Source organism: Melozone crissalis, unplaced genomic scaffold, assembly GCF_028551555.1.
Source record: "Melozone crissalis strain CALT ecotype California unplaced genomic scaffold, PUWL_Pcris_2 ptg000006l_1, whole genome shotgun sequence".
NCBI classification, from domain to species: domain Eukaryota; kingdom Metazoa; phylum Chordata; class Aves; order Passeriformes; family Passerellidae; genus Melozone; species Melozone crissalis.
In genome coordinates, this window is record NW_026535784.1 from 8,614,867 (window position 1) to 8,639,611 (window position 24,745).

The 24,745-nt window shown below is 44.0% G+C and overlaps 1 protein-coding gene across 1 annotated transcript; it reads right to left on the reverse strand.

The window, feature by feature from the left end:
• Positions 1-540: 540 nt before the first annotated feature.
• On the reverse strand, positions 541-23,303 carry LOC128946907 (ADP-ribosyl cyclase/cyclic ADP-ribose hydrolase 1-like). Its single transcript, XM_054290930.1, has 8 exons — positions 23,043-23,303; positions 8,847-8,976; positions 8,105-8,240; positions 7,329-7,411; positions 5,594-5,670; positions 4,875-4,967; positions 2,626-2,712; positions 541-808 (listed from the first exon to the last, which is right to left on the reverse strand). Exons 1-8 carry the CDS (start codon positions 23,279-23,281, stop codon positions 727-729), a joined length of 927 nt encoding a protein of 308 aa, XP_054146905.1. The 5' UTR covers positions 23,282-23,303; the 3' UTR covers positions 541-726.
• Between the last annotated feature and the right edge of the window lie 1,442 nt (positions 23,304-24,745).

Here is a 24,745-nt window from a genome sequence, read left to right on the forward strand (position 1 = left end):
GGTGTATCCAGTAGGATTTTAATGGAGCTATCTGAGTCAGCCTCACTATTTTCTCTCCCAGCTGCATACTAAGCAGTTTTTACAGGTGCAGGCAACCCTCTGAGCAGGTTCTGGTTTTTTCTTAGCTCAGCTCAGCTGTCTTCCCTCCAGCTGCTTACTGTGATACCCATTAAAAGGCAAGAACTGCTGTGCCTATTCCATTGCTTGCTTTACCTGGTCAGAAGTGTCACAGTACCTGGGAAAGCCCCAGTTTATACCATGTGCCAACGGGCAACATTCCCCTCTGGGAAAATTTGCACTGGGATGCAGGGAAAATGTAGCATGCCCTGGTCATTTCCTGCTTAACCTTTCAGCAGGAAGGAAGATGAGCACTGATCTAGGCAAGTCCTGCCTATCCTGGAAAGTCTCTTTCTTCTCTGTGCATGTCCCAGGGAATCCCTGCTCTGTGCCAGTGGCAAGCTGTACAGAGGGGAGCAAACCAGGGCAAAGCATCTGCCCTCAATTGCTGACCATCTGAAACAGTGTTTGTGTGTTTGTGTGTGTGTGTACAGCATCACAGCTCAGGTACCATCTCCTGCTATCTGGCTGTTAGTATCACAGCAAGGATTTCTGGTTATGCACTCAGCACACACCATGCTACTGTTATCACTCTCAGCTATGCAGCCACATCCTCTCCAGCTTTGCACACAAGTCAGGGAATTCTTCAGTGGCACAGAGAACTCTGCTTCAGGGAATTGCTGAGCTGTTGGTGCAAAGCCTGCAGTCTGTGTGGTCTGGGTTGTGCACACACTGAAGGAGCTGAACAGGCCTGAAATAAGACACAAAAAACCCAAATATTTAATAATCAATTTGCAAGTACAACAGAATTACTTCACAGTTACTGAATGCAATGTGAAAGTCAAAGCACATGTCACATCCATGCTTATTAAGCAGATGGATTTTCTTAGGGTAATTCTTTTTAATCTTGCTGCAGAAAGATAACTTTGGTGTTTTTAGGGACAAGGGCAAATCAGTACAAACCAAAGTAGGAACTGACCTCACAGCTATTCTGCAAAATAAAAAATAATTACGAAAACGAAGAAAGATCTCTTGCACAGATTGTGGAATTGTGGAATTCCTACCATGCTGAAGTTCACCATCTGTGTTACTCACTGGTAAACCCCACTGCCACAGCAGACAGCTGTTGCTGCGAATGTCAGATATGATGAGATTTTTTTCTAATGCATCCAGTGAATCCAGTTTAAGAGTCACTTCTGAAAGATACTGTTGAGATGGACAAAAGCCAGATAAAATAACCAGCAGCAGTTGCTACATGGCATGAAAAGGCAGATGCTCAGTTGACACAGACCCACACGGTTCTGTTTGCAATAGACTTACACAGTCTATCCTGAACTTTGGCTTTACCTGTACATCTCTTATTTTATTGTTATTCTGCATATAAAATAGTAAAATTAATTGTCTGTGTTGTGCAACCCAGTTGTTTATATATGTGTTAGTTGAACTTTGACAAAAAGCCCTACTTGTCACATTACCTTCAGCTGTGAGACACAGCAATGAGTGTCAGGTTCCTCCCTGGGCTAGGCCACCAGGGGTCTAAGCTGTGATATATTTCCCCTCCCTGCCTTGCCCCATAGCTTAATTCATCCTAGGCTGAAATAATCTGTACCTATTTACAGGTCCTGGGAGTATTAGTTAGGGTTCCATTTACCCAAAGAGAAAGTAAGCACACAATTTGGCAGATTTATGCTCCACACCAGAGATAATTTTTTCACAAAGTGCAGAGCACCCATTAATCAGGTTCAGCAGTACCCAGACAGAAATATATGGCTCTGCCTTCAGATTTAAAGACCTATCATTTGTCCCCTTTGCAGACCAATTTTTCCATACTTCAACTATTGTCACAAACCCAGAATTTCATAGAAATCTTTGTTTACTTTGGAAATGTTCTTATCCAAGTATGAGTCCTTGACACTGAAAAGCTCTTCCTGACAGATAAGATATGAGCAATATTGAATGTTTGCCACTTTTCTAATGTCTCTAAAGAAAAATTTTGCTCAATGTGTAGGTCTCTGAACCCACACCTAGGGATAAAGGGTCTGTGGCTTTTGTATTTCCTCAGCAGGAAGATGGAGATTTCAGGCAAGTCAGGACTTGGGCTGCTGTTTCACAGACTTCTCTTTTTTGCTCCTGACAATGGTAAATTACAGTAATTAGCAATGCTTATCATGTCTCATGCCTCACTCTCTGACAAAGCAGCAGGACAGGAAGCATGCTCAAACCATGGTGAAGGAAGTAAGGACCACCCTTGGCACCCTGTGCTATCTGTATGCAGCAAGAGGAAAGCTGCCTGTTTGGTTCAGAGTGTTTTAGGTAAAAGCCCAGTCAGAAGAAAATCTGGTGGCTGGATTGCTGGACTGGTCCCTTCCTGAAAACAACTGAACCTGCTCAATGGGAGGAGAGCAAGCCCCAGCCCCAGCCAGCCCCAGGGCTGCAGCCCCTGAGAAGGACCCAGCCCCACTGGAGGGATGTCATGGCAGTGAGGGGGAGGTCTGCTCTAGCCTGCTGTAAACCCGCAATATTAGCTTTACGTTAGCAAAGTCATCACCAATAAGAGTGGATAATTACCTGTAATTGTCTTCACAGATGATCTTAAAGTTTCGTTCTTCTAGAATGTTTATTAACCTCTGAATGGACTGACCTGAGCAGGATTCACTGTGGAGACAAGACTTCAGTTACCTGTGTTCCTTGTGTGTACAAAATGTTCACCTAAATTCCACACTATGGCACAGCTTTATTATAGGTAAGATGCTTTAGAAGCTTGTTTGCCAATGTGCTGGGAAGCCATTGGGGTTGTGGAGCTTTGGCTGCCATTGGCCCTTGCTGGTAGAGGCTCTGTGATGTCCATGTGATGTCCAGCTGTGCATCTCCATGAGAGCTTTGTGCAGGGGGACACCTGTGGGACAGCACTCCGGCCCATTCCCAGTTCAGGGGGCTCCAGAACTGCTCCACTGCTGCTGGTGCTTCCACAGCAGCACAATGCAAGGCTTGCTAAATCTGTCCAAGGGCAGAAGGGTCAAGTCCTCTGTGTGGTGAAAAAAGGCCAACCACGAAAGCCAGGTAGGAAGTGAGATAGGAGGAAACTGACAGAAAGCAGGGGATGAAGCAGGCTCTGAGCACCTCCTGTATGTCTGACTCAGTTTACAGCTGCTGCAGCTGCTCTGTTTTGGAAAGGGAATGTTTCAACCACTTTTGCATTGGTAGGAACCCTAACTTGTGTATTTCTTTCCCATCCAGATAAAGGTTTCAAGAAGCAGGTAGCACTCTCATACCTTCAAGATCTCTATGTTTAATTTAATTAAATAGCCCAAGGGCCCCAAAGCTGCAGTGAGAGGTTTGACAAATGTCATAGGCACAGACAGAGACACAGCAAAAGCCTTGTTACCTCAAGGTAAAAATCATCTCCTCATCCAGAGTATAGGACTCACTTCTACTACTGGAGACAAATCCAGTTCCTAACATATGACATTAGCAGAGAGCACTGCCAGCTCTTCTTTGTTCACTAGACTTGACAAGTTATCAGTGATTCAACATGGAATACAATCAGAAGATACAAGGAGTGCACACTATTGGGGCTACCCGCCACTCTCTCCTTAGCAGCAAGTAGAACATAAAAAGGAAATTGCTATGAACTTGTCGCAGGAGGAGGAGGAGGATGTGTCCAGCAAGGGGGCTGGCAGGGCACTGTCTTGTGTGAGCTGCTGAGGGGAGCACAGCAGAAATATCTGATGCTGAGAAATCATGGAACAAAGGATCCAGTGCCATGTGAGGGGACACTGATGTAAAGATTATTCAATTTCCTTTTCTCCAGCAAACCTTTATGTAAAGGAGCACAAGACCAAGGCTGGTGCGCTGGCCCCAGCACAGAGGCACACCATGAACCAGGGCAGGGGTGCCAGCTCAGGTGCACAGGGGACACCTCTGGGTGCCTGGGCTGAGGGAGGGGCTGCAACAGGAGCTGGAGCTGAGTCAGAGAGTGAGGCAGGCTGAGCAGGGGCCTCACTCCTTCCTGAGCTGCACTGCACCATCACAGCCTCCCTCCTGACCCATGGCACCACAGCTGCTCTTTCTGTCGTGGACATCATTAAGAATGGGAAAAACTGGGCAGGGCATTATGGCCACAGAACTGGCTCTGAAAGGAGGGGTCAAAGGCACAGAGCCTCATGCTTAGTGTTTCAAATGTGGTAGATCTGCAAATGAATCTGAATGGGATGAAAAACATCACTCAGAAAGGCTCAGATGTGCTTTGAGGTTGCTGTTCTGGTATCAGTAATTCCATGGTAAGCATTTCAACTACAGATTTGTTATTAAAAATCACAGAATTATTTAGGTAAGAGGAGACTGCTTGATATCAAACCAATATGAGCTGGAAAAAGGTTGCTCAGGTCCCAGTTAGGTTTTGTGTATGTCCATAGATGGAGACTCCACAACCTGATCTGTCATTCAAAAATGACTGAGCATAATTATACTGCTCCTGTGAACAAACACATCCATGCTTATCCTTGCAGACATAGCCTGGTCTCTGACTTCAGTGCTGCACCCATAGCAAAGGTCTGCAGACCTCAGTGGAGCTGAAAGGAACTTAAAGGTCATGGGACCTCTTGAAAGCAAGGAAAATTTCATTGTGTTTTACCTGTAACTGTTCAGCAGTACCTACAAAAATACTAGAGGAAACAACAGTACAAATGTTGTTTTTCCTGCAAAGTAAGCTCCTAGAAGGTGAGTGTAAAGCAGATTTCATGAGTTTAAGACAGTGTTGCTGCCAGACCTGAGCTGTGCCCTGTGCCTTCCCCACAGTGCTCATCACTGTGCCTTACCTTTGAGGACCACCAATGTTCTGCATGAGCCAAATGTGCACTTCAGTGACTTTATCTGGATCCAGGTTAAAGATCTCAATGCTTCCAAAGATGCTAAAAATGAGAATGGAACATGAAACAGCAAAACTCTCTTAGTTATCTCAGAAAGGTGTAGAGAGTATCCTCCCCAAACACCAGTGCTTATTAGTGCTGCTGTTCCACCCTGTGAGAGAACATTATCTTGCCAATGGATTGTCACAGACTAATTTCCTTATGGTCAAATGTTGTCTCCCCATTCTTATTTCACTTTCAGGGGAGCTTTTGAAACTGCCTACAGACAGATACAAGATGAAGTTTTGGCATCTTTAGTGCCTCTTCTCCCGTTCAGTTTCCTGGCTATTGGTTTGGTGCTAGGGAAGTGACCATGGCTGTCCCCCCAGAAAGAATATTCTTCATCTTTTGAAATTATTCATGACTGCACTTCCAGCCAGGTAGCCAAGTCTAGTGAACTAAAATCAAAGAAACTGTAATAATTAAATAAGAAGTAAGAGCATCCTGCATACCCCCACATCCTCTGGAGGATTTCAGTCACAGTCTCTGAACAGAAGGAGTGAAAAGAATCAGCTTTACAACACCCAGGGGTGAGTTCACCAAAACCCTTCTGCACTGGGACTCCCAGGCAGGCAGGCAGGCACATGCAGCCCCACAGGAGCATGAATGGTTTTGTGTTGGGTGAGTACCTGCTGCTCCTGAAAGCTCCAGCTTCCACTGATCCATTGAGCATCACTTGAACCACACCACAAGCTGCTTCTGCAAACTGAACCAGACCAAGGGACATTACACTCTGACACTACAGGCAGTGCATGGCAGGCTTGGGGCTGGTAGAATTCACTGATGTCCTCAGAACTGCCTAACACAAGCACAGGATCTGGGCAATGTCTTTGCAGAACATTTCAGTGCCAAAAAAAAAAAAGTCTCTGAAGGCTATGGCAAAACTGTGACAAAGCCCCATTAGACAGCCATGAACGGGCAGTCTCAGGGTGCATGGGGCTGGTGCAGCAGCTTGTCTGGTTTCAGTTTTTACAGGGCTTTCCAGAGCCCCTGCAGCTGCAGCTGTCTGTAGGAACTCACAGCAATCCTCAGACTGCTTTAGCTCAGAAAGCAAGGAGAAGCCAGAGCAGAGGTATCCCCAGTTTAAGGACAAACAGACCACCACATACTTGTTTCCTTGTGACTCATGCTCTGTGTTCTTTTGTGGCTTGGGATTTTTCTCTCCTGATGTTTTAAAATTATCACTGAGGTTTTTTTAACTTGATTTTTAATATACTGGATCATGTAATCACTGCTTTTTTATTCTTTCAAACCCATGCCCATATTTAAAGACTACTAAGGTCCATAAAGTACCTGTGCTAAATACATACACCATTGGTAAGGCAAAGAATTTTTAAGAAGCTTAATGCAGGTGACTATACTTATCAAATCTTTCATGTCCTCATAAACAATGTGGCTCAAATTCAAATCTTGAGAGCTGAAAAGTTTCAGGAAGTTTCATTATGTGTAACTTTCAAATGTATTTAGCATGAGTTTTAGTAGATCTTGAATTTACATGGCAAGGAAGCCTGCAGCTGAGCAAACCTGGGTCTGTATGTGGTTCTATCTCTCACAGATACTGGAACTCAACCATTTTCACTCCTAGTTTACTCACAAAACATCTTTTTTTTTTATATGATGAGTAGACTTTTTCTTACACACAAGAGAACTGGAGCATACGGGAATGCTGGTTTTCCACCTGCGTAGTCATCTGCTGATAATCATACCAAGGGTGAAATCTTGAGAGACAGGTAAAATTAAAGTAACCCAGGACATCAGGTGTTTCTCTGGCAGTTTGTTCCTGCACAGTGCTGACTCAACAAAGGCAGGCTAAGTGCTTAGCTGGGACCAGCAGGATCTCATTCCTGGGATGGGAGTTGGATGTGTCTGTGGGTGGGGACATCACAGGAGCCTTGCCAGGCCCTGATGTGGGAGGATGTGCTCTTCAGCTTTATGCTGGGAAGTGCAAGGGGATTCTCGGCCTCTTGGAAAATGTCTGTGCCAATCTGGGTGCTGTTTTCCACATTGGCAGGCTAAAATAGATTTTACTGTAGCAACTGACGTTCTGTGATTTAATTAAGGTGATTGCTATAACTGTATTGCTTGCAGAGCTCCAGGTCTCTGCCAAGGGTTATTCCAGACACTGACACTCAGCCTCTGTCCACAAAAAGAATGCCTGAACTACAAGGGCATCAAATGTTGTACATAAATATGGGACCTTGGAATCCTACACCATGATTTTTAACACCTGGAACTAAAGCTTTTGTCAACTTCTACTATTCCACCTTTAAAGTCAAGATCTGCAAAATCATATTTCTTGGCATTGTCAGGAACTTAGTGCCTTTCCTTGCTTTTGGATTCAGGGAGATGCAGTCCAGATCTTACCATCTTGGAGGCCATTTTCCAGAACACGGAGCCAGGGTTGCTCTCACATTCATTTCGTTTTGGACAAGATTCATAGTTGATTCCTGAGATAAAATACATTTACAGTTAGAGGGAATATTTTTGCAAGGCTTATGTGGCTTTGTGGGCAAAAAGATTTGCCTTCTGTCAAAGCAAGAAGGCTGAATGGGGAGAGGGCTCTGAAAGGAGAAGGAATTTGCATCTGCTCAAAGGCCTTCCTGTTTGCTCACACTCTTTTCAGGGAGACAGTTGCAGATCTCATATCACAAATAACTCTCAGAAAACAGAGAAGGGAAAACTCACAATCCCAAATGTGAGAAACGGGCTGGCTATTGACAGGTACGGTCTGATTGCACTGAAAAATTAAACTTTGCCCAACATTTTCAGTAATCCCAGCCCAGTCTAAAGGTTCCTAGCATTAAGCCCCAAGCCAGGAGTCAGGTGAGCAGTGGTAACCCCAAGGCACCTGCACACTGCCCCAGCACTCTGATGTGGCCAGGTCCTTCCTGAATAACATTCCTGCTTTGCAGTCTGTCCCATAGGAACCACAGGGTAGAAGCAAGCAAAGCACAGGGGGCTAGATGTGGCCATTAGGTAAAGCAGCAACTTGGTGTTAAAATAACATCCAAAGTTGTGGTTTTTAATTTACCCTGAGAAATAGGTGTTATTTTCAGAACTACAAAATATTGGACAGTTAAGATTTTAAATTAAATCACTTGAAAAGGATGTGAAAAGGATTGTGTTCAGGTGTAGGTTACCTGGGGCAGAGGGGTCTCCACACCACGAAACTCTATCAGCCATATAACCCAGCAAGGTGTCCTCCAAGGTGAGGAAATTCTGATTGGATTTTGTATAACGATGAACGAGGTCATTTGTCTTGCTCCAAAACAGTGACTGTGAAATAAGGTACAATGTCTGGTGAGTGATAAGCTATACCACAGCTGGCCAGAAAACTGCTCTGGAGAAAACCAGAAAGTTAATGACAATGAAGGAGTTTTATTGAAATGCAGCAAGTTCACCTAAGTAGGTCAGTTCTTATTTGAACACTGTTGTTTGCAGAATATTTTGGGTGTTTTGTGGTTTTTTGTTTTTTGGTTTTTTTTGGTGTAAAGAAACATGGTTTAAGGGATTTTGAAAGAAAGGTTTTGCTAGTTTTCATAGGATAGTTCCCAAATTTGTTGTTTGCTTTTGAGCTGCACATGGAATAACAGCTTTCTGGAAGCAGTGTCCCTCTCTCAGCATGGTGACGTGCTCCTTACAGAGAGCCACATGCTCAGGGAAGGGGGACATCCCTGTCACCTCCCTGGGATGACCCTGGCTTGAGGCAAGCCTTACACAGGGATGATTCCCAGTGATACATGGACAGGGTTACTGGGCCCAAAGGTGCAGCTGCAGGACTGTTGCAGTAAGTGCAAAAGTTAAATGAGAGATGGGTGAGAGGGTGAGATCCCCCTGCCCAGACCTGGCATCCCACCACAGCCCACCCTGCACTGGTGTTACCTTGTTGCAGGGTATAGGGTGACTTGCCAGCTCCATCAAAGGCTGGTAATCTTCTGGTGTGATATTACAGGGGTTCTTGTAAATGAAGGCATCTTTTAATGATTCCCATATTTTTAGACAATCCTTATCTCTGCCAAAAGATTAAAACATAGTTAGTAATTATTTATGAGTATTTGTGCCTGTGAAAGGTTCTCCCTCTGTTGTGGTCAAACACTCTGGATCAGATGTTAGAAGAATTCCAACTATGCCGAGGCACCAAATACATGATCCATTACCAAAGCAGAGTATCTTCAGCAGATCAAGCATATACTGAGGAAAGAACAGTTCAAAATATCTCTCTTTTCTGCATTTCAAATTAGTTCACTGCAATATCTTAAAACAATCTTTACCCCTGAAATCTTTACCCCTTTAAAAAAACAGTGATGATTTTATATAACCAAAAGATCAAATTTCTTGATTATTCACACCAAATTATAAGAAGCAAATAGCTTCTCAGACTATAGGTTGTACATTTTAAAAGTATGGTCAAAGAATACTGTCCCCTCAGATACAGCAAGCCAAAAATATGGCTTGTCCCTGCAGAGAGTTTGATCCTGGAAAAAAAACCCTGTAATTTTATCTAAAACAAAAGCAGAGATTTAGCTTTTTGGGACCTGAGATTATTTTTATTTATGCACTAATTTTCAGCTGTTGACTTGGGTGTATTAAATTTTCTCCTGGAGGACATTTCTCTGTCTGCAAAGCATAAATAACCCACAGAGACCATACTCCACACTTTGGTACTTTATTTAGAGGTTAGGAAGTTGTAAATACCTCTCACTGCCACTAAGGATTACAACATGGACACACTGAATCATCCCAAAGAGAGGCTCCTGCTGATGGAGGGACGACATTAGAGAACAGGCAGCTGTCCCCTTTGCTCTGCACAGTCAATGGTATCATAAAGACAATTTGTACAGCTTGGCTGTAAGCACAGGCACATCTCATAAACATTTATGTGGCTCACACTTTCTAATTTGTCAAATGACTCCACGCAGACCTTTATTTTTCTTTTTTTTTTTTTAAGCTACTCCTGAGATCTGCTTTATGTAAGAGCATTAACAGCCCTAGGTGACAGCTGGGTACTGTAGGGGGATGAAGTATGGGTAAATGAAGGTGGTATAGAATGTAATCTTATCCCCTAAAGAGTTGCAGCTGGACCAATTACTGAAGATTAGGAGCAGGGCTGATCTTAACAGGCCACACCTGTAGCAAATAAGAACAGTGGTATAAAAGAGTGGCTTGGTGGGAACTGGACTCAGAAGACTGCTACAAAGACTGGGAAAAATCAGTGCTTAGAGGAGATGCCTATGAGAAATGTTGAGAAGGTATGAAACTCTGGTGATATGGAGTCCTTGCTCTATAATGATGTTAGAACTCTTGATAAATAAGACACTGGGGTACCTGGTGATATATCCTTTCATATGGCAAAGTTTTTATGCTTGGTCTCAGAAGACAAAATATTTTTCAAGAAACTATTAAAAAAAATCCATGTTTTTTTGTTTCCAAAGCAGAGAGGTCAGAGATAGACACAATATAAAACATTTCTGCTGCTAGACTCAAGCCATGGCCATGAGGGGCACAAAGAAACCAGCCAGGTGATTCATGATCATGCCAAGAGAGATTGCTGAGTCAGTAACCCAAAGAATCAGTGTTCCATCCTTGGCAGTGCATGATGTGTGTCAACATCTCAGTGCCTGAGAGAAGAGTCTGTATGTACAGTCCTGGCAGAGCTGAGCAAAATTGCATCTTTAATGTTATAAAAGCAGGTAGGTCTTAGCCTGCAAGAGGGGGAGGCTCTTCTACAGCTGCTGATCACTGTGGAACTGCCAGGTGCATCACAGGGAGGAATGTCAGTCATGAAGATGGGCTTTTGCGGAAACTAGGCAATTTCAAGCATTGTTTTAGAAATTAAAATACAGATCATCAATGTTAAAAAATACATAAAAATCTAAGCAACCTTTTCTTTTTTCTGTCCTCACTTACCTACCTGTTTTGTTGTTTTTCTTTTCAAATGAATAATAATAAATCATTGGCTTGCCACTGGAAAGCTATTTCTTGGGTATGGAGCACAAATTTTGTCTCACACCCTGAAGAGATTACCAGGCACATAGAACTGTGATTTTGGCTTACAGATGATAAGCAGTGAGAAGGCTTGAGGACCTGCAAACGCCAGCTCCAGGAAGGATGTGCCATTCTTTCCAGTCTCACTGTTGAGGTAGATTCTGTTTATAAACTTTCACCTGACCTTTTTCCAGCACAGAAATAAATGCTTGTCTGGTGTGCAGCATTTAACTCACACTGAGGAGAGGACAGAGACTTTCTGCAGCTCTGGGCCTTCTGACACAATATGAGAAGTTGGCTGGCATGTGGTATGCTAAAAATTCCAGCAAGAACAGCTTCAGGTTGAAACAAGAACATGTGCCTTGCCAAAAGAACCCAAAAAACAAATGCCTGAGAAAGAAACTTTCCCTTAAAGTTGCTCCTAAGTCATAGAATGTGTTGATTTAGTGTTCCTTCTGGATTTACAGAAGAAAGGCCACAAAAGAGATCCTCACTCTACCAGTTAATCAGAATTATCTGAATTAGATAAATATAGAGTCCATGGGGTTATGTGCCACACTGCTGTGGGCCTTGGGCTCTCTCTCTCTGGCATTTGTTTGTGTATTTTGGGTTGCATACAAACTAATTCTGCATCCTATCTGCAAATACCATTTTATCTCTTCAGGCATAATGGACTTCTTCCTTTGAGGCTACCTTTGTTTGTGCTGAAATATCTAAAACATTTTATTCTACTATAGACTCTTAAAGTATTGAATCCAAATTCAGTGATATGTAACATAAATATGTTACATTTAACATACTTAATGTTTAATTTTTTTCAATTAGACTTGAAAAAATTCTGTTTCTGTTTATTTTTTCAAGTTTTCTTTTTATGAATAGAATTTGGGCAATACTGGTAAATGTGAAGTAATAGCTAACAGAAAGAACACATGAAATCTTCAGTGAACTTGAAAACTGCAACATTCCCCTGGAAAACAAGGACTGAAGAACTTGTCTTAGGATCTTTTTGAGCCAGAGATTCTACCCTGAACTCAGTATAGGACACAATAAGGGTTGGGATACAAATAAACTTTTCCTTATTAAATTCAAATGTTATGCATACTGCAAAGCATATCCTCCATTTGTCCTTACATTGGGGTAGAAGTTCCATTTTCCAATAAATTTGAGCATTTCTATCAATTTGCCTTGTATATGAATATCACATTAATCTATCAAGCAAAAGCTGGGGCCAAGAATATTTCCATTAGCATCTATCCCAGCAGCCAAATTTTAATGTGCATATTAGAAAAATGGACAGCTTCTGCATCATTATTTCTTGCATATCCATACACTGTTCTGGCTAACCTTGAAAGAATATCCTTACACTGAAAGGAATGGGATAGCACTGAATTATCTGGTAAATAACTGTTACTATAGATTTTATTTTGCCTTACAATTTTTTTTTTCTTTAACTGGACATGACAGAGCAAATTCATCCCCAATTGAAGCTGATGTAATTGGTATAATACCAAGGATAAGTTTCATCCCCTCTGATTTCAGTTACACCATGAACAAAGTCTGCTTTCAGTTCAGCACTGGATGGACACTGAATGCTGAAAACATCTGAAGAAGGGCAGTGTTGTCTCCAGTTTTCTACTCAAGAATTTGAGAGTGATGCCTAAAGTATGGGACCCATTTCAGATTTATAAGAAAAGAATTACTTCCAGGCTTTGTTCTGGAGAACTCAACCAACTCTGCCCATGTTTTTAAATCACCCTGCCAGGCAGAGACACTTTGCTGGGGACACCTGTTCTCCCCTGCAATCAAGATCAGATTTTCCAAGGTCCAGAATTTAATTTCTAAAACATTGCAGTGTCTTTGGGCCACCCTGAGTTTTTAATTGTGGCCCTGTGGTGAAGCTCCAAAGTTACAGCTGGGAACATTCCCCTGAGCCCATGTCCCTAACCTGTGCAGTGATCAAATCTCTGCAATTTGTGTAGGAAAATCCTTCTCATTTGCTACCATCACCAGCCAGAGCTGTGATGAACCTAAGCACTCAGAAATCTGACTCTTTAAAAAGTCAGCAAGATGTTTGTGCTTGTAGCATAGCTCCTTAAAGACATAAAGCCAGTTTTCACTCTTCTGGGCATCTAAGGCATGGGTTTCAGGTGTAAAAACCCAGATATCTCAGAAGGGGAATGTGTATCAAATGAACTAAATGGTGTAGCAACATTTCTGCATCTACCAGACCCATCTTTGTCAGTGCCAATTTATCTGTGATGGCTGTAGACAGCAGGGAAATTTATATGTCTGTAGTCAATCTATAGTCATGTGTAGCTATGCCTTTATGTCAGAAATTATACAAGGACCAGTTATACAATTGGTACACAAATATATACATACACAATTGTGTTGAGAGGAAGCCCTCTGTAACTCAGAATCATTTTGCTACCTTTTCTGCCCTAAATATTCCTGGGATTTTATTTCTTCAGCTTTCCTCTCCCTAATTCCAGCCCTGCCGTGTCTCGCTGCTGCTTTGGAGCAGTTTTTTTGGAGCTGCTGCCCAGGACAGCCCAGGCAGCCGAGGCTCCCTGCAGTGAAGCTGGGCTGGGAGCTGAAAGCAAGGAGAACAGTGCCATCAGGTGGGAGAGGAGCTCCTCGGGACAGCAACACCAAAGACGTGGGGCTCTTCCAACCCGACCCATCTGCAGGGCACGGAGCTGGAAATGGGGATGAGCACACAATGGATGGGCTCCCTTCTTGTCATTGCAGCACCCAAACCTCCCATCGGGCATCTTTGTCCTACAAATCAGACAGATACAAATCAAGAGAGGTCAGCCACTGTTACAGGGCTGCAAGGGTTCCTCAGGGGTGAAGAGAGAGACGAGAATCTTGACTCCATGATCAGAAGGCTGGATTTATTAATTTATGATATATATTACATTATTACTATGCTAATAGGAATAGAGAGGAAAGTTCAGAAGCTGCTCAGCTAAGAATAGAAAAGGAATGAATCAACAAAGGAGCTCTCTCTGATTCTCCCAGAGAGAGCTCAGCCTTTTGATTGGCCCTTAATTGTAAGCATGGAACATGGGCCAATCACAGGTGCACCTGTTGCATTTCACAGCAGCAGATAACCATTGTTTACATTCTCTTTCTGGGGCCTCAGCCTTCCAGAAGAGGGAAAAATCCTAAAGAAAGGATTTTTCACAAAAGATGTCTGTGACAAGCCACTGTTGCTGTTGAGGGTTTGATGACACTAACCTGCTGGTTTCAGCATTAGGATAATGGAAAGGGGGAAAATTAGCAAGGAAAGTGATGAAAGAAGAAAATCAGATCTGTCAAGCTCAGTGTCTTCAATAAGCACAAGCCTCTCGTTTCCCATTTAGTTTAATTACTGCAAATTGTCTGCCACCAGAACACTTATGGTAACAGATTTTCTGTCAACATGAAAATGACATGCTTGATTTTTTTTGGCAGCCTGGTTTGGTAAGTATTGCTTTCTGCTGATTACATAGTTCAAAAGTCAGTAACCAAATCACTGGGGGAACTAACTGGGCATGGAGAGGGAGATCCAGAGCCCTGCCTCACAGGAGGATCACTTCTGGAAAGGCTGCCTGTAGGCAGAGCAAGTAAATTCAGCAGGGCAAAGAGGGGGAGCCTGGAGGTCTGGGAAAAGGAGCCCTGAGTGAGATTGCTGCTGGGGGCAGCCCAGGGCTTTGTGTGTTCCTAAACAGTGAATGGCCTGGAGCCAATGCCAGCTCCTCAGCACACCAGCCCTTCACCTTTGGCAGCAACAAGAAGGTTTTAAGGGCAGGAGTATTTGTGGCTTTGGTTTATGGCTCCTGGAGTGTTTTATGTGAGCGGGGAATTGCTGCTGCAGGACAGCACTGAGCCTTGTCCCCTTCTGGGAAGGGCTGAGCCAAGAGGAGGCAGCTCTAACCAGTGAAGGGCTCATCCACGTGAGCAGACTGTTTTGCTGCCTGGATTTCAGCCTTCCTGGGTGAAAAACAAGCTGCTAAAGCAGGTGGTGTGTGCAGATGTGCTCTGTGAGTGGAACAGAGCCCCCAGAAGGGCAGAAATCTCACCTGGACTACATTTTGACAGAGGGTCATAGTTGTTCTATTTAGTTTAATCTTCCAAGTGAGGGCCATGTCATCAACAGATATAGAGGGAATAAATTTTAGCTGACATCTACGCTTTGATCAGAAGGTAGTAGAGTTTCAATGTTAATATTAAACTTCTAAGAACACTTCTGTGACAGTGACCTAAATTAAAGTACATACAGGAAAATATTCAATGGCTTAATGCACTTTCACTTTTTCCCACCCATTGCATGAACTTGCACTATGTTATTTTGTTTTGTTTTGCTTGTTTGTTTGTTTTTAATAGCACTAAAGCTGCTGGAATGTGGCATAAATGCAGTAATTTGGGAGAAGTTCCTGCTTCCAGGGTGGGCTCTATCAGCAGGACACAGACAAGGGAACAGCTTGGAGCTTTAGTACATCTGTGAGTGATCTTCTTGATAATTCCTTATTCTGTGGTCATCCCTGGGAAGACAGAATGCATCTTTAGCATTTTTTTCCCTTGAACACTTGAGACAGACTTTCATCCGACCCTAGAGGGAAAAAGGGTCTATTCCTCCTATCCTTATGGATAACCAGGGATACATTTCTTCATGGGGCTCTGAGGTGTTAAACTGCTCTTGAGTTTTAACCATGCCTTAGTAATGACAGCTGAATTATATCACCTCTGAGTGTGGGGTTTTCTCACTGACATCTCCACAGATGTTATAGAAGAACAGAAGCAGGGAAAAGTGGGATAGACCAGTATTCCCCTTTACAGCAATCAGCTCATAAAACATTTAATAATTTCAATCCTAGGGTGGTGCTATAATTTAGGCAGCCACCAGACATTTCCCTGTAGAGTCAATTCTATAAAATCAATAAACAAGAGAAAATTTAAAGAGCAGGCAGCTGACTGTGCATGACTAAATAGCTGCAAAGACTTACAGTGGAAAACTAAGTTGAAAAGTTTTTCATCAGCAAATACTTCTGATTAGCATGTAGAAGATCAGCACAGACAGAATAATACTCTCTCTAGCATCTGGGATTAAAACCAAAGGACATTTTGACTGCAAGGATATTTTAATATAGATGCAATATGTGTAAACTAACCTAAATGTGAAAAATTATTTGAAATCCTGTGGAATCTTGCAGTAAGAACCATTAAATATTTATACACTGTAAAATTAATGTAAAAAAGTTTGTGTATATGAGAAATATAAAGTCATTTAATAACAATTTTTATATTATAAAACCTCAGTATAGAAAACGGATAGGTGAGTTGACATTTGGCTGTCAAGTGAGAGATAAATTCAGATCTCAACAACATTTCTGCCCCTTAGCAGTACACTGATGTTGGCCAGGGACAAAGGACAAAGTAACTTTTGACATCTCCCTGTTACCCTTGCTGGATGCTCAGACCTTGGGTTTTCTGTGGAGTTACAGCCTGGGAGGGAAGATTTTCAGCACAGAACTGAGCCTGAGCTTTGCACAGAACTGGATGGCTTTCCACAGCCCAGCAGTGGCATTTATAGTCCAGAAGAACAGAAATAAATATGCTGGTGATTAATGATCTCAAGAACAAATAAATGATAGCTACCCACTGCCCTATGAACTTGTCTCTTGATAAAAGAAAGTTAATTCTTTCTAATGAGCTTCCTTTAGAAAGAGATGACAACAATACCCAAATGGACTCCTACCTGACAGCCCAGAGCAGTATGGAACTAGCTTTAAGCAGCATGAGGACTCTAGAGGGACAAACCCCAGAGCCAGTAGGCCCACCTCTATTCCTCAAGTACTCATCACTGTCTTTTTGTGCTCACTGAACATTATATTCCAGTTCCCCATTTGTGCTCACTGAACATTATATTCCAGTTCCCCATTAAAGCTCAGTACAGCATATTTCAATAGAAGTGTACTTTTAAGTAGGGCTCAAACAGCTGTTAATATTTATAATGAAATCTTTGCTACCAATAAACTACAAGAACAGTCAAAGTCACTTGTATACAACTTAGGGAAAAACAGTTGTAAAGAAACCCTTGTTACAAAATTGAAGGATAGAATAAATAAAAAGCAGAGCAATGTAGGTTTCATGTAATAAAGGTAAACACAGAGAAGGTATTAAAATCAGCACACAAGCACATGAAATAGGGGAGGGGAACTTTAATGGCAAACACAAATGTTAGGACTTGGGTATTTTAATAAGCAGTGTGCTATGATGATGATACAGTGCTCATCTTAATGCTGAGAGACAAACCAGATGTAGGAACAAAATATCAAAACAATTTTCAGTAGAGATGAGCCAAAACATTTCTTCATTGCTGTTTGTCCTGGTTTCCCAGTGGACTTCTTACAAGTCTAAAGGCAATTCCTAAGAAATGAAGCAGCATGAGGAAGGAAGGCACTTCTGGTGATCATCCAGCCCAACCTCTGTCTCAGAGAAGGTTTCTCAGGACCAGGATCTGTCTTGTTTTGAATGTTTCCAAGGGTGGAGCCTCTACAAAATCTCCAGTCAACCTTTCAAGTTGTAGTCCAGTCAAGTTCCAGTCTTCGATCTCCCTCATAGTAAAAAAACCTGGTTTTTTCCCTATGTTTAAATAGAATTTTCTGTACTGTAATTAATGCCCATTGCCTCTTGTCCTGCAACTGAATACCACTGAGAAAAGCTTGACTCTCTTTTCTTTACTCCCCTCAGCTGGTATTTACCACCTTGAGCCTTCCCTTCTCCAGGCTGGGCAGTCTCAGGCTCTGAACCCCTCTCTGTGCCTCAGACACTTCAGTCACCGTCATGGTCCCTCTCTGGATGTGCTCCAGGGGTGTCCCTGCCTCCCTTGCAGTGACAGGACCAGAACTGGCCCCAGCACTGCAGCCACATCTCCCCAGGGCTGAGCAGAGGGAAAGGTGCCCTGTGTCCCCCTCTGCCAATGCTCCTTCTCAGGCACCCAGGGCACTGCTGGCCCTTGTCACCAGGGCACACTGATGGCTCACATCAGCTTGTCACCAGGCCCCTGTGTCCTGTTCCACAGACAGTGCAAATAAAGCCTTTTGTTTGCTCTGGGACCAAAAAAGATGGCACAGAAATGACAACAGATTTTTTTTAGAAAGCACAGTCTTACAAACAAACACTGAGTCCTTTGATGGATATCAAATTAGGGAGTTCTAGAAATCTGCTGAGCATTCTAAGAGGGTTTAATGCATTACAACTGGGTAGTAATTTGTGCTTTTCAGAAGACTGGTTCAGTAATGGTTTCTCTCATGCAAGGCACATTTTCTCAATGAAAAAACAAACCTTAGGTAAGTTTCAGTATAATATCATGGCTGTAAAATAAAGCTAGGATTTTTGTGACACTGAATCAAATCATGGTTATTTAGTGCCATGCTTGATGTGAAAGCATTAACAATCAGTGAACAAACACAAAGAAATTAGATTAAAAGTGCCTAGTAAAGCATGAAGGCAAAATGCAATTGTAAGCATACAACAAACCCCAGATTTCTTTCAGGAGGGAATTATGCTGTGAATGCAATAGTATCTCACACAAAATCATGATCCATGCGTTCTCTCTGACAAAATGTATCTCCATAGGCTGCAAAGGAATGGGAAGGCAAAATGCATTCATGATTGTGCAGTCAGGAGACAGAGCTCTCCTGGACATGCACCAACTCTTACTAAATTTAATGGAATTACAGACTTAAAATTTGTTACAACAGAACTTGCCACTAACAATAAAAACAATATTGGTTGATCTAATTATATTTAAGGGGGAAACATATTCTGTGTCCATACAAGATTGCATGAAATCTGTACTGAAGTTTTACACTTTCAGCTTCATCATCAGGTTTTTGTGTTGCTTAGTCAGGCACAGTGGCATTATTTGGCCTGGCAGTTACATGTGTTATTGAAACTGCTCCCTGTCTGTGTCCTTGGTGCTCTCTTCCTGTCAGAAGTTAGACAAAAAATAAGCTGGTTTGACTTCAAACAATTTTTAAATAGTTAAATTTATAAATAGTAGGTCCTTGCCAGCTTCTCTGGACACAGCCCTGTGTAATGTACTCTAGGATGTTCCTGCTTGGGCAGGGAGGTTGGACCAGCTGACCTCTGTATCCCTACAAACCTGACCCATTCTGGGATTCTGGGGTTCTGTGAATTAAAGGCCAAGGAGTGACTGCAGCTGTGAGGGGGGAGCAGTCACTAGCTGAGAATGAAAATTCTCTTGAGCTGCCAATGTAAAATCAGTTATTTCTAGATGCAAAAAAAGCGTATTTTATGCTTTGGGCATTAGTGACTAAGACCTTTTAGATAGCATGGCTTCTCCATTCCTTCCCCAGGTCACACAGTGCTGCTGGTTCATGACCTCAGGCTGCCAATTCCAATGTGCTGAAGAGAAAACCTAACCCAGCTAATTTAGGCTGCAGCTGTTGCCACTTTTTCTGCCCCAACAGGTACAGAGGTGCCAAAGCAGCATCAGAAGCAGCATCTTGGAGTGATGGGTGAGTTATGGTGCCTCCACAGCAGGTCTCAGCAGGGATCTGCTGAACTCCCTGAGCCGTGCAGGGGAGCCCAAAGCGCTGAGCCCCGGCTGCCCGCCCTGCTCTGGCTGTGCCAGGGATAAACTATTGGAAATTTGGCGGTGTGAGACTGGAGATGAGACTTGCGAGCGGTGTGACAGCCACAAGAGGGAGTCCCTATTGCTGGGAAGGAGAGGAGGAAGTCATTGGAGGTCAAATTGTTGCTTCAGACTAAACTGCTTTTGGCTTTGTTCAGCCCAAACTACCATGCATACTGATGGCCACAAGGGATTTTTACAAGACTAGTGAAATCAGAACTTCCAGCGTCTGTTAATGAAAAAAAGGCAAGACTACCAAGCTGTGACAGATTTGCTTTGGAGCCAGTATTTTCCAGCGAAGTCAAAAGAGAAATATTATTCCTTACTGTCAGTATTATGTAGGTGTGTGACTCTGTGTGCAGGGAACAAAGCCCCTAAAGCCTGCTGCTATACCATCCACATTTCTTCCTTAAAAATAGGGCTAATACTGAAAATGCTTTATTGAAATGTTCGGTATTCTCTTTCTCTTCCTCTTCCTCATGAACTTTGCCATGACAAAGTTTATGCAGGAAGACTGAGGAAATTGCATGTGTACAAATATTGAGAGTCAGCCAGCAGCAGAAATAAATCTGAGGATTGTATGGCATGCAAGCAGTTGAACAAAATTATTACCAGCAGATGCTGTAACACAGCACCAGAGAAATGTCCTTTTGTGAGCAAGTTCAACACAAAGTTTTGATGAATTTTAAGAATAAACAAATCAACAGGATAAAATCTGATTGCGTGAGGTGTTTACAAAGCTCAGCTGCAGACAGCAAGAGCCTTCCAGTGGCCCCTGTGGGCTTGGGTTCAGCCCAAAGATTGTATTGGAAAAGAGAAGAGCACAACCAGAGTGAGGTGGCTGGGCATGGTGAAAGGATTCCAGTAAGATGAGGGAGAATGCAAAGAGGTATCCTCTAGAATTAGAGTTGTGGTAGTGAAGGTGTACACTACCATGTCAGAAGCCTTCTGAAATGATTTACAGCACACAGATGCAAAAGCAGAGCTAAATGGAGGCTTAGGAACTCTGTTAAAGCCACCTGTGGTAGCCAGAAACAGTACAATATCCATTGTCATGTCGACCATCCCCCTTTTCTTCAAAACCTGCCATCTATTCCAATCTGAAATATGGCACTCCAAAGTGTAGTAAATGTCACTAACTACCACAGTGAATAGATTTTATGTTCAGAAAATATCATCAAAGGTGGAACTTAGTGACTCTGATATAAAAAAAAGTAAAAATACATGGAAGTGTCCACGAGTTTACCCAAGGCAGATCTTTTAAAAAGTATATACATCAGTGTAAGATTAAAAGGGAAAGAACAAAATATGGACAAATTTATGAGAAAATGAAAATATTTCCAACCAAGATAACGAAGTTGCCATGGTGGGAAGCAGTGGCAGCAGCAGTCCTGGCAGCGTGCAGGGCACAGCTTGCCCAGCCCACAGCTCTGCCCATGTTTCTGCAGTTCCCTGTCCCTACTCTTCTCTTTGATTAACTGCACCACAGATCCCATACCACAGAGGATCCAAGGCCTACATTAATGATGAAAGATCCCACTCTCTGATGTGTCCTAAAGGCACCCAGGTCATTATCAGAAAGTGCCAGTGACAGAGAGGGTGGTTACACAAACTGCACAGAGCTCAGAAATGAGCAATCTTGGCTTTGATTTCCAGAAAAGCATCTGCATTTAATTCTCCATTCAGGACGCCTCTGAACATTTCAGATGTACACAAACAAGCATGTTTTTCCTTCTTCTGTCCTAGATGCTTGAGAAAAATCTGTCACTTCAATAAAATAAAACAAAAAAAGGTCCTACTATACAGAAGTAATTTAATCTGAAAGAAAGTGAGCTCACAGCCACTTGTTGGATTATGAATAGCGCTGTTAAGCACTGTTGGATTATGAATAGGCCAAAATACTGCACTTTGTACTAACAAACTTTTTAGAAAACTTGTGATCATGGATTTGTGATTTTTTAAAACTGTCCTTGATTTAATTGCCTAAACAAATAATTCCTAGAGATATTTGTGGTCCAGATTCAGACTGTGTTGTCAGTGACAACACACATGGCTGTGGCTGAAAGCGCATTCACACAAAAGTGGTTTTCACATCTTCAGCACCCCAGTTTGAATGAAACAAGCCCATGTAACAAAGGCTATTAGGCCTGAAAACAATTTCAGATTTAAATATTGAGTGTACAATTCTTTAATAAATTAATTTATGCTTTTAGAAACATGTATATGATTTTGCAAGTTTCAGGAGCTTTTAAATTTTATTTGCAAAAGAATCCTCCTTTACCTCATTAAAGCCACTCAAATATTTGACATAAAGAGTGAACAAGTCTCTGTGTGCTCAGGCCATGGTTTTCCACATGACCCTTCAAATACTGCAGATCAGCTTTTTCATATAGTGCAGGATATCCAAAGCCAAAAGAAACCCAAATGCAAGCAAACTATACACAGCTTTGTTCTCATCTGCTCAATGTCATGAAAACAAGAGGTTGCCTTTTTCAGGACAAAGACCAGGATGGTTCTGTCACCTGTGGTGACACAACAGTGATGGTTCAGCACCTGTCACCTGCTGCTGTGGGGCAGCCCCACAGCACTCAGCCCAGGGTGATGGAAAATTCTGCCAGAGGCTCACTGGGCAGGGCAGCTTTGTGGTGCCACAGAAGGGATGGATGGGTCCCTGCTGAGAGACTCTGGCTGCTCTGGAGCCATCCTGGGTGTCCCCAGCACCTGCTGGGGGTCCAGGGCACTCCTTATTTCATACTTTGCTTTTCTCTGCAATGAAGGGGATCAGAAAATCAGTTCTCAGCTCTAATACACTGTGGAAGACCTGGGCCCATGGAATTTCTTCTGCAGGAGGGGAGGGATGGGATGCCAGGGGTGTTGCACTACCTGCTGTGATGAGCTGAGCAAGGACCACCTCTGGGGGAAGGGGTTTCCAGGGACGGATGATCCACCTCTATTTCTCCATGCAAGCTCTCCGAGCTCATCAAGAAGTCATATCCACATGCTAAAAACAGCTTTTGATAACACCAAGGTACTTCTGCATGTTTCTAACATTTTTGCCTGCCCTATAAGTCTGTGTTGAACCTTGTCCTTTCCCTCTCTCCTGTGTAGTCTCGGTTACAGGGCTGCAGTGTCACATTACAGACTTCGGCAGATCAGCTTTACAGCCAATTGCTTCACCGCCATGTACTCAAACCTGCTAGAATTCAGCTTTTATTTCAGCTGGCTTTAGGGAAGTTGCAAAATCCATTTATAATTATGTTTTGATTAGTGTTACTTTTATTGCCCCTGCAGGTAGTTTCTTTCAAAAGCCACCACTGGGGCACCGAGTTTGTCTGTACATTTTCCTACAAAACAGGGTTCTCATTTCTCCCTGCCCCTGCCAGCCCAGCCAGGTGGACCCGAGACAGTTTCTGCTCACCCGACACCTGACCCAGACCTGTACTCACCCCAGCTCCGGGTGCTGCGCCGTGATGTAGTTGTAGCATCTTCCCACAATAACTTCTTGCAAGTTCTTCGTGGTCCCCCTGTCCTTCCACTTCAGCATTTGGGGACTGACCTCGTGCCTGCCGTGGGTCAGCAGAGAGGCCAGCACCACGGCGAGGACCAGGGCGGCCAGCAGCACGGCGATGCCCACCAGGAGCACGGTGCGCTGCCGGGCCCGGGCCGAGCCCTGCTGCAGCGGCATCGCGCTGAGCGGCGGCGGCAGCTGCGGGACAGCGGGACAGAGGGACAGCGGGGACAGCAGCGGGGACAGAGGGACAGCGGGACAGAGGGACAGCAGCGGGAACAGAGGGACAGCAGCGGGAACAGAGGGACAGCGGGACAGAGGGACAGAGGGACGGAGGGACAGCGGGACAGCAGGGACAGCAGCGGGGACAGAGGGACAGCAGGGACAGCAGGGACAGCAGCGGGGACAGAGGGACAGCAGGGACAGCGGGGACAGCGGGGACACCGGGAGAGCGGCTCCGGCAGCAGCCGCGCCGCCCCCGCCCCGGCGGATGCCCGGGAGGCCGGGCTGACCCCCGCCCGCCCCGGGTCAGCGGCCGCCCGCAGAGCGGGGCTGAACGGGCAGCGCTGCGCCCTCCGGGGATCCCCGGGATGTGCCGGGATCTCTGGGCTGTGTCGGGATCCTTGGGCTGTCCCTGGATCCCGGGCTGACCCAGGAGCCTGGGTCTGCCCGCGGGCACCGGGGCTCCGGAGAGGGAGGTCCGGAGGGGCAGATCCGGAGGGGCAGGTCCGGAGGGGCAGGTCCGGAGGGGCAGATTCTCCGAGGCTCCGGAGGGGCAGGTCCAGAGGGGCAGGTCCGGAGGGGCAGGTCCAGAGGGGCAAGATTCTCCGGGGCTCCGGAGGGGCAGGTCCGGACCCGGTGCCGCTCCCACCGCCCCCGCCCCGCCGGTGCCGTCCGCTCCGCCGGTTCTGGAGCCCAGCGAGAGCTTTTCGGGCTGGGGAGGGAAGGCAGAGCCTGGGGGCTGTCTGTGCTCTGTGCCTCACTTTGCCGTGACCTCCCCGAGTTAAACTCGGGGGAGTTATCGGCGGTAACGCACTCAAGGGAACCCCAGGAAATAACTTGTGAAGTTCTTGTAATTCTGGTTCAAATAATTGCAGCTACATGCTCCATCTAATGTGCCAGTAAAAGATGAGTTCAAACCACCACGTGTCTGTTTGCTCTAAATTAATCGTTCTGGGCAGGACAGGTGTTGAATCTGACTACATCTAAGGCAACTTTGCAGAATAGACTGCAGTGGTCATACAAACATAGTTTATCATCACACAATGGGTTATTTTACTTCTCTCCCTTGCCCATAGGCTTGGATTAGTTGTCACATGAATTTCTAAGACAAGTGTGTAATTATGGATGTTTGAGGCTGTGTGAAATCATCTAAGGAAGTATTAAGTGTTCTCTGCAAGAGGGTTAGTTCCTTACTGTAATCTCCAAACAGGGCAATTCTACTTCCTTGGTCAAAAAGTCAAAACCGAGTAAGACTCAAATCTCCAAATCTTAACAAAAGAAGCGATGCAATTCAGAATGTAAACTATAAATTGTTCATGGATTTTTAATAATTGCTTACCGAGCATCTGTCTTTAACAGATTGAATTTGAAAAAGGGAATTTGTGACAAATCTCAGCCAGCCCTAAGCAGTTCTGAAAG